We start from the raw sequence: 19781 nt of genomic DNA on the forward strand, positions 1-19781 counted from the left end.
CTGAAGAGCGGATCATACCACTTCACACACACTTTTAACGGATTATGATGTGAGGTACTCCTCTTTGAGTGGTTAGGGTGTTAGCTCTCAAGGTGGGGACCAGCCTCCGCTTTGAACAGTGGGCGAGTGATTATTAAGCATAAAGTACAATTTGTAAATTTGCTCATGACACCAAATTAGGGGCAGGGGAGGCTGGGGTGTAGGAGGAATGCAATAAAATGCACGAAAACATTAATAAACGTAGTATGGTCATGTAATTGATAAATGAACTTCAATGTACATCAGTATGGGGTGATGCATTTAGATATGTAGAACAAGGAGGACAGTTATTCCTTGGAAAATGGTAAATATCTAAATGGGATAGAAGAACACAGGGACCTGAGGGTATGGAAATACAAATCGTCGAAAGTAAAATCACTATGTTAAGACCATTAAATAGTAAACAAAACATTTGATTTCATTTCGGAGATAGAATTAAAAAGCAGAGAAGTTAAGTTAAACTTATGCACAGCATGGGTTTGATCGCACTTGGAGTATTATGAACAATTCAATCGATGCAGGCACCAGAAAAGGTTCAAAAAGAATTTAGGAGGATGATATCAAAGCTGTGAGGTCATACCCATCAGGAAAACATTATCAAACTGAGCATTTTTTTTCTCGAACTGAGAAAGGCCGATAAGATTATGAAAGGTTTGATCAGGTAGACATGGAGAAAATATTTTCATTTCTGAAGTAGACCATAGAAGCAGAAAATCAGGAGAATTTGGGAGATTGGTAAGAATGTGGAACTTGCTATCACAGGGACTAGATGCAATCAATAGCCGAGATTCATTTACATAGAAGTTAGAGGAACAAGTAAATGAGAAAATAATTGAAGAACGTGGAACTTGTTAACCCAGGGAGTAGTTAAGAGAATAGTATATATGTATTTAAAGCAAAATATGACAAGTATATGAGTGAGCAAGGTTGCAATGATAGATTTAGATGGTGTTTTAACACAGGTCAGAAACTCCAAAGTGTTTTATGAAGTCTGCCTGGATCATAAGTTTTGCAATTTGAATTTGGCTAGGGTGAGCAAGATGTTTCACTTCAGGTATAATTAAAATGACCCACTAGGGAACTTTTATCAAGCAAAGTTTATTTAAGAATACAGTTAATATGTTTCGAAAGAAAATTAGCAATGACTTTTACCAATTACAAACAAGAACCTTAATATCTAAATACTGTTCCAACCAAATAAAACCCTTGCCACAGGTTTAGCACAGAAAATATGAATGCTCACGTGATGCTGGAACTTAGTCCTTTGGTTGGATGCTGGAATTTTCTTGATAGATACACAGATAAGCTTGCTGTCAGAACTACTTTCCAAAACACCAGGGAGAGACAGAGAGAGACTCTTGGAACTAGTTAGCAAAACCATCAAAATCAGAATTTTCACTCGAGGAAGGCCAGGAGACCTGCTTCCAGCTAGCCAGCAGAATTTCCAATACTAGGAGAAGAGAGAGAGAGAAATACTGCCTTTCAGTCTGATGTCCAAATCCCTTCTAAACTAAAACAGCAGCAAGCAGTCCAAAGCAGAAAGTGAAATCTTAAATTCACTATGAAGAAATAAAACCTGTCCACTAATCATGAGTTGCAAGCCAGTATATGAAGCTCAGGTTAAAAATAAACAAAACACCATTTAAGCCATTGAAGCAGCAATAAAAGAACTTCTGGCAGAGGGCTCAGCAACAATGAAAACAAAAGGCCTGTTTACAACTGCAGAGAACATGATTTAAAAAAAAAACATTTCTTAAAGATACACTAGCATCACGATGAGAAAAGATGGGAAGAGGCTCGAGTGTACTATAAATGCTGGCACGGACTGGTTAGGCCCATTGGTCTGTTTTTGTGCAGTATATTCAACGTACCAGGAGTACTTCATTCTGACGGGGTTTACGCTAGCTCCCCATGTTCAGGGGATTAGCGGGAGACCCTGCCGGAATGAAGGAGGAAATCGGGGCCCTCCAAGGGGTTGGGGCTGGGCTGATACCCCCTGGGCACGGGCACCTTGGCAGTGCCAGCCTGTGCCCCTGGCACTGCTCAAGGGGCAAAATGCCCATGCCCGGAGACACCTTGAAACTGTCTATCAGGCAATGGGCAGTGCCATGGGGGTGGGATCTATCTTGGGTGGGGCTAGGGGTGATTGGTGGGAGTGGGGGTGGAAGGGTCCTGCTGCCACTCTGTAGACAGGATTGGTCTGGGATGGAGGGACGGCAGCAATTGAGGTGGTCTTCCAGGGGGTGTCTTGGGGGGCAGGGTGCCTGACACCGGGGCGATCAGTGGGCGGGTAGATCTGCCGAGGTGAGGGGGATGGATGGATCGCCACTGCTGGGGGTAATGGGCTGGACATTGGGGCGCTCTGGGGCAAGGGGAGGACAGGGCTGGCCTGGGAATTGTTGTGGGGACCATGTTCAGGCCATGGGGGGAGGGGAGGGTGGGGGCTGGAGGGGCAGGACTGTGGAGGTCCTGTGCTTGCCAGCGATCGAGCTGGCCAGCAAAGGGGGAGACTGACAGATCGGGGCCACGACGCATTCACAGAGCTCCAGAGCTATCAGAGTCTGGCACAAATAGGCCCCCCCCCTCTGGGTTTTTAATGTTATTCACGACTGGGACCTCTGCAGTGCACAGAGTGCGGAGATTCGGGTGAGAAGCTGAACTGACAAAACAGTCGAATTTAAAACAGTTTTCCTGCCAATTCAGCACTTTTGGGAGAATCACAGCCATTATTACTGGCATGAATCTGTAGGACTGAATGGCTTTTTCCTGTGCTATAAATACTATATAATGTTAGCTGTTTCTCAATGCCATGTGATTGAACAAAATCCTACGTAAATATTCCAGTGGTTCGTTCTACTTCAGAAAAAAAATTTGGCTTTGTCACAATGCACATTCCCTGTGACCATGTAAAGCTTATTTTCATCCTGTTCTAACATTCCTTATACTTGTTTTCTGTGCTGTAAATGCGATGTAATAAATCTCCTGTAAAAATGCTATGTAGTGGTATGTGATGTAAGTTCACTGACCGTCCCATTCAACCCACCCCTCATTTCTATGCGACACAGCTTTGACTTTTCCTCCTAAACTCACTGATTGTATTTAAATCCAAATTTCAATATTAAAATCAACCTTGTGTTTTTCCTGGTAATCCAGGGCCGGTAAGATCACGGGAGGCTTCTTGCCTCTCTCACGATCTTACTGGCTTGTCCAGCCATCGACTGGCAGGGTGAGCTGGTAAGATCATTCCCTAATTATATTTACCAAATCTAATTTTCTGAATTTCTGTGGTTAGTTACATGATAACCCAATTTTACACAAATGGGCTCAAGCAGACATGAAAACTCTTACTTGTAAACACAAAGGGATTAATATCCACTTTAGACATAGGCCCTGGATGCTTTTTTGCATGTACCAATACAGAACACCATTGCTTCGTATTGTGCATGCACATTCTGACCCCTCTCCCTTCATCTTGGACATTTCGGTCACTGTTTAATGGATGGTATTATGGCCTAATTTTACCATTTTCATTCTAAGTGCCGAATCTAAGCATAATGCAGATCCGATTTAGAAATCTGCTTTCTGGCACCCCCATACACACTCAGCCACCTCCAGTCCCATTCATGCTATGAGTGGGGCTTAGTGCGGCCAAAACAATTGGAGCTCTGAACTGCAAATGCACAGTTGGAATAAAGCACAGCCCGAACCATGTCACTCCCAAGCCACAGAAAGCCGAGAAAGCAGCCTGGGCGTGAAAAGCGGGAACAATGGTGCACACACATCACTGTCCCTCTTATCCATCACCCCCCCTACCCAGACCGATCGCCACCTCTGCCCCCCCCTCCCCACTGATCGCCTGCAGAATGGCAGCGGACCCCCCTGCCCACCCCCCACCAGAGATCCATCTGCTTCCCCCACCACCACCAGTGAACGATCAGGCCTCCCCCCCCCAATCCCGACAACGATATAGCCTCATTTCCCCCCCCCCCCACCATCCCCAGAAAATAGTCTGGCCTCACTCAACACCCACCCCCCCCTCCCCCAGACAATGATCTAGCCTCACTCCTCCCTCCCCAGAGAATAGTCTGGCTTCACTCCCCACGCCCTGCCCCCCAGACAGTGATCTAGCCTCAGTCCCCCCGACCCCCCCCGCCCCCCCAGAGAATGATCTGGCCTCACTTAGGCCCCCAAGACAACAATCTAGCCTCATTTTCCCCTCCCCAGAGAATGATCTGGCCTCACTACCCCACCACCTCCAGAGGAACATCTGACGTGCCTCCTCCATCCCCTCCAATCAGACAATGATCTGGCCTCACTCCCCTCCCCCCCAAACCAGAGAATGATCTCACCTGCCTCCCCACTCCCCCCACCTCTGATCTGAGTCACAGAGCCGTTGGAAACACTAACTGCACACACCCTTCAGCAGCTGGAGCACCCGATTCAGACTTTTATTTAGCAGGTCCATTATGGCGCAGTCCCGGATTGGCAAATGTGGTGGTAAAGGGCTAAAGCTGATAAAATTGGGTGGGCAGTTCATTAATTCAATTTAAATACATGAAAATGCATTTAAATCGTCGTTGCACCCGTTTTGAACACGAAGCGGATCACTGCCAATCCCGGGTTTTGGTAAAGTGGCCATCTGCGCGGATACGGACGCAGATTTTGTTAATGGCCTCACACCCGACTTTATCACATTTTCGCACCCAAAAACGGACATGGCGCAATGGTAAAATCGGGCCCTATGTTTCAATGAAATTCCCCCATTTCAAACCAGTCCTTTCTTTCTCTCCTTCAGCTATTCATTCATTAATGCCTTTAATTTCCCTCTATGTAGGATCTGATTAATCCACAGATGTTGACAGGCTTGCTGACTGTTTTCAACATTTCATATTCTTAGATTTACAGGTTTTGTCATTTTTGGTTTGATTTAAAGAACATAGTCTTAGAAGTTATAAAAAATACAGATATATTGAAAAAATGTTTGAGTCATGTAGAACCTCTCCCTCAGTTTTTCTGAACTCAACCTCTCGCCTCCAGATATTTTGTAATTTGATGTATTGAAAAAATCATAGTTGAGATGCTATAAGTCAAGATAACAATTTGCACAATAAGGCTACTGGTTTATTTTCTGTTCAGTGCAGACTGTTTGCAGGCCAAGGTTATAGAATCCACATTTTCTTCAAATCTTTCATTCAGTATATAGACCTACGTTTGATTTTTATTGAAGCTGAGGACAACTAGAAAACAAATGTGTGCCTTGCTATTGTACCATTAACAATAAAATTGAACAATTTCAGCTTCTGTTGACTGGCTCATTCACACATTGTGCTGGGTCTACAAAACAAAGGCCTTAGGATTGCTGTAAACCTCATCAAATCTCTGATAAGCTTGGAAAATAGAATAATGTGCCATTGCATTGAGCACACTGGAGAAAATCTAATTCGATACTCGCAGTAGACATTTAGTAAATGGGGTGGAAAGACTCAGGTTACCAAAATACGACCAAACGTTGACAATGTTTAGAATGATGTTCATAGTCTTGTATCTGTAATAAACACTTAAGCCAATCTTCATAGAATGGGGCATGGCTTAAATTAATAAGACCTAAGTGTTTGCTTATATCACAGCAACGAGTGTAATAGCAATGTGATAATGCACTTTTTCTTTCTCATCCCTTGTCCCCCTTATTCAATTACTGCACACCAAGAGATGCCAAGTTTATCCCAGTCTTTCTTTTTAATTCATTTATGGGATGAGAGCATCATTGGCTAGGCCAGCCTTTATTGTCCATCTCTAATTGGCCTTGAAAAGGTGGTGGTGAGCTGTCTTGAACCACTGCAGTCCCTAGGGTATAAGCACATCCACAATGTTGTTCCAAAGGGAGTTCCAGCATTCTGATCCAACAATCGTAACAGAGCCATGATATATTTCCAAAGCAGAATGGTGGATGGCTTGGAGGGGGAATTGCAGTTGGTGGTGTTACTGTGTCTCTGCTGCCCTTGTCGTTCTGGATGGCAGCAACTGTGGGTTTGGAAGATGCTTCCTAATGAGCCATAGTGAGTTCCTGCAGTGTGTCTTTTAGATGGTACACACAGCTCCACTTTACATCCGTGATGGAGGGAGTGAATGATTGTGGCCTGGATGTCAATCAAGTGGGCTGCTTTGTCGAACATCTTGAGTGTTGGAGCTGTACTCATCTAGGCAAAAAGGAGAGTATTCCGTCACACTGATGCGCTTTGTAGATGGCAGACAGGATTTGGGTATCAGAGGTGAGTTACTTGCCACAGGATTCCTAGCCTGTAACTTATTCTTGTAGCCATAGTATTTTGGTGTCTGGTCAGTGGTAACCTCCAGGGTGTTGACAGTAGAGGATTCAACAATAGTAATGCCACTGAATGTAAGGGGACATGGGTAAATTTTCTCTTGTTGGAGATGTTCATTGTCTGGTACTTTGTGATGTGAATGTTAGCTGCCACTTAGTTGCTCAAAACCTAGATATATTTCAGGTCGTGCTGCATTTGGACATGGACAACTTCAGCATCTGAAGAGTTGCAAATAGTGCTGAAAATTGTGCAGTCATCAGTGAACATCCCCACTTCTGACCTTATGATGGAAGGAAGGTCATTGATGAAGCACTTGCTTAGGTCAGCTTTCACCCTGAGAAACTCTGTCCTGGAACTGAGATGATTGACCTGAACAATCACATCTTCATTTGTGCTTGGCATGTTCAACCAGTGGAGAGCTTTTCTCCTGATTCCCATTGACATCAGTTTTTTGTTGAGGTTCCTTGATGCCACATTTCATGAAATGCTACTTTGATGTTAAGATCAGTCACTTTCACCTCACCTCTGGAGTTCAACTCCTTTGTCCAGTTTGAACTAATGCTGTAATGGGGAGAGCTCAGTTAAATTCACTAACCTCAGATGGGAGGGTAGTGGAACTTTGGTTTTATATAATGTCATCAACACGGTAAAATGTCCAAATTGTTTTACAGGAACATTACCGAATGAAGCTTGACACCGATCGTAGTGTCTCCTTGATTCTATGGATCGTGATTATCAAATTCAGTTCAGGTTTGAAGGTTTTCACGATTAAATAGAACACAGAATCATTTGCTCAACTGATTGGTGAAGGGCTGCTAGTTGGTCTTGGAATCAGAGGGTCCACGGAATTGATGATTAATTATCACTGATGATTAATACTCAAAGTGAACATGTTTGCCTTAAGATTAATGGCATTGCAATTTAGAAGCTGTTGTAAAATATATTTGGAAAGCTTGTTAAACAAGATTAGAAAAAGGAGTGCCAGACTGATCATGTGACATCAACACAAAAATGTGGTATTCAGTAATTAGAGTTGGTTATTAAATATTTAATTACATTTATCAGACACAATTTCAAATAAATTATGCCAGGTTTTACACAATATTTTTTCAGTACAATCTCTTCTACAATTTTATATGGCATTTGGAACATAATTTCAATTTAATTTTGCATGTACAATTTTAGATGCGCTGAACTGAGGAGAATTATATTCAGCATGTCATGCCTGATATCAAAATAGAACAGTAATTTCTATGAAGAGCATATTTGCACCTGCAGAAAATGCGATCTAAGCTATAGCCAAAAAGTTTATAAAAAGCTAAGTAGATTTTCAGTGAATTTTAGTGACTTTTGTGTCTGTGCATTTTTCCATGTTTCATTTCTCATGCTTGAACTTGTTTGACTTTACAGAAGTGATATTAGGGAGAAACCATAAAATACCTGGCAGGCTGCTGAAAGATCTGTGACTTGCCATGCAAAGAGTACAATGGGTAGGACATGTCCCCTGCCACCAGACAACAGTAACACCATACTGATGCTAAATGCAAAGGATAGGCCATTAGTGGAAATAGCGTGGATACTGTCATACAAGCATTCACTTTGTCAAGGAAATGAAGACAAAACTCCCAGGAGTTTAGCTTCCCTTCTGATATAAGCATAGGAGAGCAGCAGGGGGGAAATGGGCCCCTTTTCTATTGGAATTTGGACAGAAAATTGTGTCATTTTCCTTCAGAAGCCAAAAATTTCTGAATTAGTAAATTTAACAATAATGTAATTTCTTCAAAAATATGACAGATTTACCCATCATTCAATATCCTAACTTACGGTTTTTTAGATTATAAGATTCCGAAGTTTCCATTAGAAGCAAAGGTTGAGTCTGAATAGTAATCATTTATATCCATTATGATAAATGTGGCTTAAAGAGAAAAATATATTATTTCTAATCATGTATTGAATTGTTTTTCATGATTTTGCCCAGTTAATAGAATTCCTACTTCAATAGAATTCTCATAAAGCTTGCATGGTAATTCATTTTGAATTGATAATTAGATCTGACCTTAACATATGAGCATTATACATCTTGTCTTTCAGTGTACATTACCCCTTCCTCAACCTGGTCTTTCTCCCCACATATCCACAAGGACTTGATCAAATAAGTAAGAGCTATGCAATTTCGTCACTTTAAAAGTAAATAGCTATGGTTAGTTAGCACCGGACAAGCACGTATAAAAAAGAAAATTGATCCTCTCCCCTTGAATTATTATGTAGTCTAGGTTATAATGCACAATCCATTCTATGATTTGGCCTTTAAAAATGTCACCTTCTTTCTTACAGATGACATGTAGGCCGGAACTTTGTGGCTGTTCATGCCGCCGGAATCTGCAGTTCCGCTGACAGTGCAACCCTGCCGTGGGTTTCCTGGTGGTGTGGGATGGAGCCAGGGGGAATTTTCCATTATTTGCAGGGGGCTGGCTGAGGCGAGAAAACTGGCATGCAGTCCCCTCCCCATGGATAAATGCCAGGGTATTGTCTGGGCATGCCCCTTTCCTCCAGGAACTGAACCTGCTTGGGTTCCCCCAGTTGGTTCCCTTCACCTGGTTCACATTTTATAGAAGTAGTTGTAAACCCCGCTGACATACATTGTGCTGGCGAAGGGGGATTTCCACACATGGGGAGGGATATAGGAGGAAGCCCGTTAATTAAATGTTAATTAATTTAAATGTGGTTCCCAACCTTCTTGGGTGGGAATCTTATTATGTCATCTATGAAGGGTGCAAAAACTCAGAAAACATCAGTGTGATTCTTATTTTCTGAATCTCGTGATATTTCATGCCCACATCTCTGTTTGCAGTCGAAATGAATGCGGGCGTAAAATTGTGGCATTAGTCTCAAATTTTCAAGCCGAGGATCACATTTGGCTTATTACCCACTTTCTCAACCTGTTTTACCATCTCTAGTGAATTGTATACATACATCCCCATGGCTCTGAATCTGCATCTATTTCAGAATTGTATCCTTTGTTTTACACTGCCTTTCCTCATTCTTTCTACTGTTGTGTATCACTTCCACTTCTCTGTATTAAACCTAAATTGCCACATGTCCAACCATTCCACTAACCTGCCTATGTCTTCTTCAAGTCTATTGCTATCCACCTCATAAGGGATTCTGCAATATTGGACATTCAAGGTCAAGGAAGAAGTTGGATATCAGAGGTGGCCATTGGACATTGAGAGTCAGCTTGGGCATTTGACATCAGAGGTCAGGAAGTGAGCCAGGCATCAGGCACCAAGATGGTGGGGATTTAGTGGGCTGTGGGAGTTGGTGTGGTGGAGGGAAGGAGGAGAGTTCAACTCTGACAGTGAGGCAGGAGGGAGGGGTGTTGTTTTGTTGAAATAGATTGCAGGGTGGCTTGCAAAGTAGCATGATGGGCTTGTGGGAAAAAAATCCTGTCCATTAAAAATCAGTGGTGGAAAGATGCTACTATGTCCATCCAGCCATTTGCATCCCCCTCGCTGCCAGGTTAAATTTAAGACAAGAAGCCGCGTTAACATATTTTAAAGACAGACCCAGAGCAGATTTGTTACCCAATGACCAACCACCTTGATTCAAACCAGAAGTGGATTTGGGTTGCACTTTCGATATTTTTATTTTAACCTCATTGCCCAAAATGGCAGATGAAAGTCATTCTCATCAAGTTCAAACTCATATGAAATGGGCTGATACTTCCAAGCAAAAACATTTATTAAAAAGCACAAAGGCCATTAAATTGACCTTACATGGGGCATTTTGTTCTCCAACCTCCCCCCACCCCACTCCGCCCCAAACCTCAGTAGAAAAGTCAGTTGGAACCGACCAACTAAAGGCTGTCCCACGGTGACAATACACTGTGGGTGGCCTTAATGAGGTGAGTGTGGAATTTCCAATCCTCAGGGATAGATTTTCCTGCCCTCCAGAGCTGCTGGTTAATCTGATTGCTGACAGCCAAGTCGTCCCCAGGAAGAAGTGTCATGGATGCCAGGATAAGAGAAGTTGGTACTTTTTGGCCAGGGAGGGATTGAGAACCTGAGGGAAGGGGAGGGTTGGAGTTTCAGGCTTTGGAAACCATGGGTGAAGGTAAAAAGAGGAGCGACATGTTGGGCGTACCCCCAGTGGGAACAGGGCATCCCTAAAAGGAAAGAAGCTCCCCCAGTCCCTTCCCTCCTTTCTACCTTTTCACCAGCATTGGTGAAAAATGGCCTGCCCACTTTGCTCCATCTTCCACGACCCACCATATTATGGCAGCCAAGACACAATTAGACCCTTAACTGACTCTTAATTGGTCAGCTAAGGGTCTCAATAGACCTAAGGGCTAGCAGATGCCTTACCTGCCCACCGTATTATGGGGTTCAGCTCAGCGTGGACAGCAATGCTGTAAGCTAGCCACCAACCCTACTTTGCATGCCCACCTCAAACATGCTTGGCAGGTATGGAGGCCATAAAATTCAAGTCATTGTGTGGGAACGCACAATGAAGAGTTTACGTAAGCAAAGTCCATTATAGATCAAGGCATATGGAGTTTAATGAAAAAAAGGACAACATAAAATTTTTTAAAAATTGGAAACCAGATCAGCAGACAGATATAACATATTCAAACTGTAAATTTAGTGTTGTGCAGTCTGAGCGTGTGAAATGTACTGTATCAAAAAGCCAAATTGTAAAGGCCTAATCATCTTACCCATGTTTTGTTGACATTTAGAAAAGATGAATTATACTACAATAATAAATAGGTTGGGTTATGCTGTGATCTTAAATTACATATTGACATGACCTTAAAATACAATAATATTTAATTTTGAGATTAATAACCCTCCAGAGTAAAGTAAAATCATAAATCTAGCCATGAAGAGGGATGCAGAAGGTCACTTACAGAGCTTATAGGCGGCATGGTAGTGCAGTGGTTAGCACTGCTGCTTTGCAGCACCAGGGACCTGGGTTTGATTTCTGGCTTGGGTCACTATCTGTGTGGAGTTTGCACTTTCTCCCTCTGTCTATGTGGATTTCCTCTGGGTGCTCTGGTTTCCTCCCACATTCTGAAAGATGTGTAGATTAGGTGCATTAACCTGAACAGGTGCCAGACTGTAGTGACTAGGGGAATTTTACAGTAACTTCATTGCAGTGTTTATATAAGCCTTACTTGTGACAAATAAATAAACTTTACTTTAAATGTTATGGCACCCCACCAGGCATGTTTGAAGCAGCAGGAGCCATATAATGCAGGATGGATGATTAGCCTATCACCTTCCCAACCCAAGCTGTTCCCATAACACAGTGGGCAGATAAGACATCCACCAGCCCATACATAGACATGTTAAGTCTGTTAATTGGCCAATTAAAGACCAAATTTTGCTTCTGCTGCCATAACCTGAAGGGGCAGAAGAGAGTAGGCAGCCTGCATTTCACCAACACTAGCAAGAAGGAGGGATGAAAGGATAGATATCTTTTTTGTGTTGTGCCCTATGCCCAGTGGGACACCATCCCAAGATGTTACCTTGCCTACCTTTTTTGCTTTGCTCTGCCAGCCCCCAAAACCTGACCCGCAACCACCAACCACCCCCCCCCCCTCCCCCCACCACCTTTCCCTGCCCCAGGCAACTGCCCCACCAAAAAACACCCAACTTCCCTTAAATGGTATCCGTGACACTTCTTCCCAGGGACTCCTTTGTAATCCCAACAGTGCCTACTGTTTGCTTCTGGCACTGCGGGACAACTTAGCTGCCAACTGATCAGATTGGACGACAGCTTTTGAGAATGGAACTTCTTGTCTCTGAAGGGCAGAAGTCCAGAACTTAGCTCACTAAAGTTGTTTGGCTTACGACCAACCTTTCTATTGTGGAGTGGGGAGGGGCAGAGGTTGGGGGAGGTGGGGGAAGTGGGTATAGGCAAGCAACATGCCTCGCACCAAATCTAGCCCATAGAGTGACAGAGCACGGTTGGAGATCATCCAGCACATTGTTCATAGCAATACTTTGGGAATTGTGTGCCTTCAAACTTTATTCACTTTCCTTTGAAATTTAACAGTTAAATCTGCTTTCACCATCCTTGCAGGTGGTACATTCCAGATCATAACAACCTGCTCTGTAAAAATTTATATTTGGTACGATGACCAATCATTTTAAGCTGTGTCCTTTAGTTACTGAGCCCTCTGCTACTGAAAACATTCTCTCCCAAAACCATTCAGGATTTTGAACAATACTCAATCTTGTCCACTTCAATGAGAAATATCTAAACCTTTCCATTTTCTTCACATAGCTGAAGTCCCCAAACCTAGTACCATTGCAATAAACCTCTTCTACAACTTCCTCAGTGCCTTGATATCCTCCCTAGAGTGTAGTGCTCAGAACTGAACACAATACTTTAGCTGAGGTTAAGCCAATGTTTTATAAAGGTTTAGCATAACTATCTTGCGTTTGTACTTAATGCCTCTATTAATAGAGTCAATATGAAAATCCCTATTCGCAATATCAACTGCACTATCCTCAACAGTCCTCGCCATTATTTTATCAAATAACTTAGTCAAACATAATTTTGATTTTATCTGTGTTGACTTTCATTTATTAGCCCTTTTTTTTCCAAATGTCAATTAATTTTGGCCAGGATCTGGAGTTTTGGTTTCCTTACTTGAGAGTATAACTGCAGTAGGAGCAGTTTAGAGATGTTCACTTGACTGATTCCAGGGATGAATGGGTTACCTTACAAGAAAAGATTAAGCAGCTTTGGGACATACCCGTGGAAGCTTAGTAGAGTGAGAAGAAATCTTTCTCAAAAATTAAGGGCAGGCTCTGACGACCTGCGTACAACATATGGATCCACCCCCGCCAGTGAATGCAATGGGCTACTTAAATTGCCGTTGATTTCAGCGGGACCGTAATATCCCACCAGGTGGGAGGGGCCATCAAATCCCAGGCTAAGATCCTGAGGGGACCTGACAGGGTGGATAGTGAGAGGACATTTCCGCTTATAGAAAAGTCTAGAACTAGGGAACACAGTTTAAAAATTAGGGGTCTCCCAGTTAAGACCAATTAGGAGGACTTTCTCTCTCTCTTTCAAGAGAGAGAGACTTTAGTCTGAGGAATTCTCTTTCACAGAGAGCAGTGGAGGCTGGATCATTGAACATACTCCAGACTGAGTTAAATGGCGTTTTGGTCAACAAGGAAGTTGATGATCATAGTGGCAGACAGGAAAGTGGACCTGAGGCCTCAATTATATCAGCTATGGTTTTATCAGCTATGATTTTATCAGATGATGAGCAGGCTTGGGGGCTGAATGGCCTACCCCTGATCCAAACTCTTGTGTTCTTGTGGATTATTGCCTAAAACAATTTTCCCACCAGTGTCACTAGATTAACTGACCTGTAAATTGCTGGGTTTACCCGTCCCCTTTTTTAAGTAAGTATGTTACATTTACAGCCCTCCAGTTCTCTGGCACCATTCCCATTACTGAGGAGGATTAGAAAATTGTGTCACGATCCTCTGAAATTTCCAGCTGCACTTCCCACATAACCTAAGGTGCATCCATCCAGTACGGGTTACTTTCCCGAGTGAGCAGCGATATTTCAATTAAGGATTGCACCACTTCCGTTAATACAGATATTGGGCTTTGTTTAATGACCACTGTCAGCGAGTTTAGAGGCAGGAATTATTTAATCTCGTGTGAGGGCATCGGGGGGGACCCCTACTGTCTTTCCAACTCTGCCCGAGTAAGTCTGGGGCTAGAAGGCTAGCAGGCAGCCTTCCTCTCCAGATGCTAATAGAGGCTGATGTGTGAGAAATTAATGCCAGCTTAAGGGCCTCACTTTCTCACCATTGGAATTCAACCAACAGCAGGCCAGGGACTTGCCACGTGGAAATACCATAAAGCAAACCCTTGTCATATATGCTTGTGGGTTCCCAGGGGAGGTTCCCTCATTCAAAAGCATATTGCCTGATCAAGGGACATGGCATCAGGGGGTTGGGGGAGGGGGACCTTGAAGGCTACCCTCTTCCTTCCTTCCTCTCTTGTGACTCCAATCTGGCAACCCCCATAATGTCCTCACCTTTAACCTGAGGTCCCTCATTGATCCTGGGCTTTTGCTGGGTGCATTGCCAACAGCTACCACCTCTCCTGATGGCACTGTTTGCATCGGAGACCTGCCATGCTCTGGTTGGAAAGTCTCAGGGGTGGGATTTCTGCCACCAGGATCCCTAATTCTGGAGAAGGTCTAACAGTGACCACTCACACAGCTGATTGACACTTAATATTCCCTAGTGTAGAATCTATGGGGCTCTCACCAGCTTGTCAGGTGGCAGGCAAGTCCCCGACCACCTGGATTACATTCTGCCCAATGTATCAGCTCTTTACATCTGTGTGGAATAGATTTACATACCAGTGATGTGTTCAGCAGGGATTGAGTTTTGTGATTGATACTACTTGTGGGGAGGAGGCCTGCAACAACCTGAGGTTCTGTTTCCAATTGATTGACATAAGATAGACGATGGAATGTTAATTAGGTGCCTGATTTTTGACTCAAATAAAGGTTATCAATTATCCACCTAGCGAATTTTAAGGATCGTGTATGATCAGATCATGTCGAGTTTAAATTCTGACATAATTATTTATTTACATTTGTATTTTCCCTCCTAGGTATGACATGCCAAGCAAGAACATCATACACAGAAGATGAAGTTCTTTGGGGTAACCGTTTTTTCCCAGTTATTTCTCTGGAAGAAGGATTCTTCAAAGTAGATTACTCTCAATTTCATGCAACATTTGAAATTCCAACACCACCGTACAGTGTGAAAGAACAAGAGGAAATGCTGTTTATGACCTCTCCTTTGATGGCCCCAGCTGTTAACAACAGCAGGGGCACAATGCCAGATAGAAATGATTCTGTGGACTGTTTCGATAGTCTGGATGACCTAAGTACCAGGATACCACTCAAACTGCAGAGGATCACAGGGAGGGAAGACTTACCAAAAAAATTACTGAGAATGAGTTCTACCACCTCAGAAAAAGGATTCAATATGGGAGACCTGCCAATGAAGCTCCACCGAATCAGCTCAGTTCCCGGAAATTCCGAGGAAAAACTGGTGCCAAAGACCAGTAAGGTGAACTCTGACGTAATGAGCCAATCTGTGGCAGAGCTCCCGCCAAAGCTACAGAGATTAGCGGGTGGTTCAAGGATTGAGGGAAATCTTCCTCCCAAACTGAGAAAAATGAATTCAGATCGTTTTACGTAACTTCAGGAACTTTTTGATGGACACTAAAATCTAATTTTTGATCAAAGACAATTCTACTGTAATTTTCAAAGATTAATGGAACAAATATACTGCATTTAATATTTACAAAATAGGGCAAAGTTTCATTAGCACTACATGCATTCTGAGATGTTAATTTACCAGCTGTAGTGAAATGTAATGTTTATTGCTTTGATACAAGACCTCAACCATTTTACGTTCATTGTAATATTACCATTGGCCAGCATGTAGTTTCACAAATAGCATGCAATAATGATGTGCAACTCTTGCATATAGTTTTATGGCATGATTCACTTTAAATTTGTATTTATTCAGTAGTAGCAAAAAAATATATATATAAAGAGGTTTTGCTATGCCTCATAAAATGTATTACAGAATAGGATCTTAAAAGTCCAGCAGAGTGTGTTCCTAAAGGAGAGTAGATATTTTTTGAGGATTGATTTCACGCTTTAAATTAAAATTTAAGATGATTATTATCTTCGAAACTTATGTATGTCAAATTATAATATGTTCTCTTTAAACTAGTCCTTTTCAATGCATGTTTTGCTTACAAAAATTAGAGAAGGCTATAGGCAATACAGAGCAGACAGAGCTCTTATCAGAACGTTTTAGCCTTAAATAATCTGATATCTTCCTGTTTTGTGTTTTATTGGCCTCACATTTTTTTTGCTTTGTTTTGAAATATTGCTTTTTTGGAGTGTATGCAGAAAGTGAAGATGGAGGTGCTGGCAGCAGTAAGAATGAGGAAATGGTAAAGATGTTTTATGGTAACAAGACTGCACAGCAGGTCTGTGTTTAATCATCTCAGATAACACTATTTTACTTCAGCCTGCGTCATACTATGAACTGTATAAAGTCAAACATGTTACCAAACTAGGAGCATCTTCAGGCATGCAGACTTTGTGTATAAACATAAGTTTATTTGAATTACTAAGGGAATATGGAATACTTGTATTTATTCCTACTGCAGCCTCAGTTTTTAGCTGAAACTATATTAAATTTTTCAACTGTTTTATGCTTTCATTTTTACAGACTACAGTGTCCTTTGTCAATAATGTATGATAGCTTTTGCATCAGACTTTTGTTAAAATATATTTTAAAGTCTTTAGCTACTATGCAAAATAGTGAAACTAGTTTCAACAATACTAATGTATATGAATGTGGTTATCTAAGTAATCTTCTTTTGCTTCCATCAAAGATGGATTGTCTTTTGTCTAAAACAGGGAAGACATTTTGTTTTAATCACTTGTGTCTTTATTTCTCCCCTCCAACATTAATTGTTCACATTGTAACCCTATTTATGTTCCAGTTTACTAAAATTGTTGTAATGAATTACAGTTGCACAATGATAATAGATTATTTACTGAGATTGTATCTTTAGATTTAAGGTAGATTCGTAACATGAGGCCTAAACGAGTGTTTTCATCATCAAACTGAAGTCTCAAAATTAGAGGGATCACATTTTATGATGTATTCTGTTCAACTCCTGTAGCAAGGTAAACTGAAAACAGTTTGAGTGTCATTGTGCACACAAAAGTCAGTCTACCTGGGGAATGGTATGTTTTACAAAGAATATTTATAAATGGAAGTTTATACAACAATGTGCTTTTAGGGAAATTTATACTTCTCAAACAGATGCTAGAAGTTGCACGAAGAATCATTGCTTATTAAATTTTACTATTTTACAAATAAAGATGGTTGCTGAAAGAGTAAAAATACATTAGTCGGAGTTCTCCGGCTGTTCACGCCGCACTGCCAGTGGGGATGGAGAATTTAGTGTTCAGCCAAATTGCCATTCACTGCAGCACGACCGAAGAATCACAACAGTGTGAACGGCTGGAGAATCCCGAGCATTATCTGTCCAGGAATAGACGTAAAGTAAAAGCAAGAGAAGCAGGTACTTTCAAGAAACTGATAAATTAAGCAAGAGCTTAATCTGCTCACAGAACCTGAAATATTTAGTAGAGGATGAAAAAAATATTAAGTTTTGAGTGTCCTGATTTGTCAAAGACTAGGTTAAATCTTCAGCCTGCTAGGAAGGGTGACCATGTAAAACATTGGCTTTCATTTGTAGGATTAAAGCTACTTGTTTTCTGTTCACTATCATGTTCAATTATTAACTATCACGATCATATAACAGTATTTCTTATTATTTCCGATGCAGTTCTGTAATTTAATTCCTTTATAGAGTGAATCATCATTAGCTGCACTTAATAAACATATTTCATAGGTACAAATAATTGTGATCCATTTTGCTGTTTTGGATACTATATTAACCATTTTAGGGTAATTGGGAATTTGAATAATAGTATAAAACAAGCAATTAACGTTCAGCTTCTCATCTTCTAATATTAAGTCAGAGGAAATCAGGAAAAGTGCTTGATTGGTCTCGATGATCCAGCCACTATCACTTGTTTGAAGCTATTATCCATTGCCAAAATTTTCTCCTTTGTGTTTGAACCTGGATGGTGAATTTTAACAGGATTTCCAACCATAATGTCCACACATGCACGTTCTAGGAGAGGTCATTGTGTAAGTTCAATAGCCTTGGTTCATTTTCCCCACCCAAGGCTGCCTTGGCTAAAATCAACTAACATAAATTGTAGGATTACCCTAATTTAGGAACAGTTTTTATTCAATGAGAAAAGGTAAATATGTTTCTTGCTGTGGTAATTTAGTTAAAGTACAGGAATCTTTGAAAAGAATCACTGACAACTCGTTTGGATTAATCATCAAGTGAAATAATGAAAATAATCGAACAAAACATTTAAAGCTAGTTAGTCACTGGATATTGTTCCAAATCAGTTGTGAACGCTGTCAGTCTCGGCAATTGGCTAAACTGAATAATTCAACTCTGCCTGAACAAGATATTTTGTACAGTGTAATCAGCTGTCTGAGCAAACATTGGCTGCAATCTCTTGCACTCATACAAGTTTGAAAACAGTTTTATATAGTCCAAGAATTTCTGCAAGTATTCTACTGGTTTCCTACTGAAATATCAATGGGAGAACAGCAAAAACCCTCTGAACATGACATTGTTCCACTATTTCTTTAGGGCTCCACTTGTTACAGCTGCAAAATTTCAGGGCCATTCCTTCAGTACTCCTTCCAGCTCCACTTCCTAGTCTTTTGTTCTCAATGTTCATGGTACTTTGCCTGGTGTCATTTAATTATCAGTCATTGAACCCTACCCAATATTCCCCAGCTCTTGAGTCTAGATCTTCTGTTTCATGTTTTCTAGCTCTGAGTTTGGTCTCCCACTGGCATTCTTCAGGCATGGATTTAAGTTGATGCCTGATCTCTCTGGCTCCTGGTGCTGGCTTCCCACTTTCATATTCTCTATCCCATGCCTTTTGGGTTTCATGCCAATAACAGTTGCATCTCTGGGAAAACACCAACCATTAAAAGCTGAAAGGAAAAAGGCAGCCTTCCTCAACTGCTTTTACTGGATATCATAACAACCAGACAAATGAGATTTGCACAAATCTACTAAATAGATTCCACTTTCCGCTGTATTGATATTATTTTAATCCAGTTCACACAAACAGTTGTGTTAAGTAATGCATCCCAGGCACATCAATGGAACTGACTGTTCAAACGAAAATATTGAAAAATCAACAATTGATAAAAAATATGTACTTAAGTTAAAAATTTTTGAAAAAAATTTTTTTGTTTGAACCAAAAGTTTTAAAGGTGACTACACCTTTGTGTACTAAAAATATATTTCTTGCAAAATGTTTTATCAGTAATGAATTTCATAAAATATATTGCACAACTTTTTTTTCAGGTGTTGCTTCATTCAGTTTTAAGTATATATCTTTGTGTCTAATCCTGTGATTATGCTATCAGATACTCTGTGAATAAAGTGTACATTTCTAACATTTGCTATTTACATACTATTCTTATTTCTTGAATCTTCCTTGTTGGATTTTAATTTTCACTGATGTAAACTTCTTTCCAGAATAACTGGGAAACAGTAAACATGATTGAACAATATTGAAAATTTGTCAATGGGGAGTTGATTTAACACACTACTATGCTGACTGATATTTGGTGATTGGGTAGGATATTATAACATATTGGTTTTCACACGTGTCAGGCAGATTAGCAGTTCAGTAAGATGTGAGCTACGATCTGAAAGGTACTG

General features: G+C 41.2%; 1 protein-coding gene across 2 annotated transcripts in view; it reads left to right on the top strand.

The window, feature by feature from the left end:
- LOC145350132 (G protein-activated inward rectifier potassium channel 1) overlaps positions 1–19320 on the top strand; it is a 207727-nt gene extending 188407 nt beyond the window's left edge. For both annotated transcript variants that reach the window (XM_080199089.1, XM_080199090.1), the window contains one exon: positions 15021–19320. In XM_080199089.1, the coding sequence (XP_080055215.1) occupies positions 15021–15616 (596 nt within the window). In that variant the 3' untranslated portion in view covers positions 15617–19320. The remainder of the gene's footprint in view (positions 1–15020) is intronic.
- The last annotated feature ends 461 nt before the right edge of the window (positions 19321–19781 follow it).

The sequence above is a fragment of the Carcharhinus amblyrhynchos genome, chromosome 11 (genome assembly GCF_965287045.1).
Source record: "Carcharhinus amblyrhynchos chromosome 11, sCarAmb.v2.hapA, whole genome shotgun sequence".
Classification (NCBI taxonomy): Eukaryota; Metazoa; Chordata; class Chondrichthyes; order Carcharhiniformes; family Carcharhinidae; genus Carcharhinus; species Carcharhinus amblyrhynchos.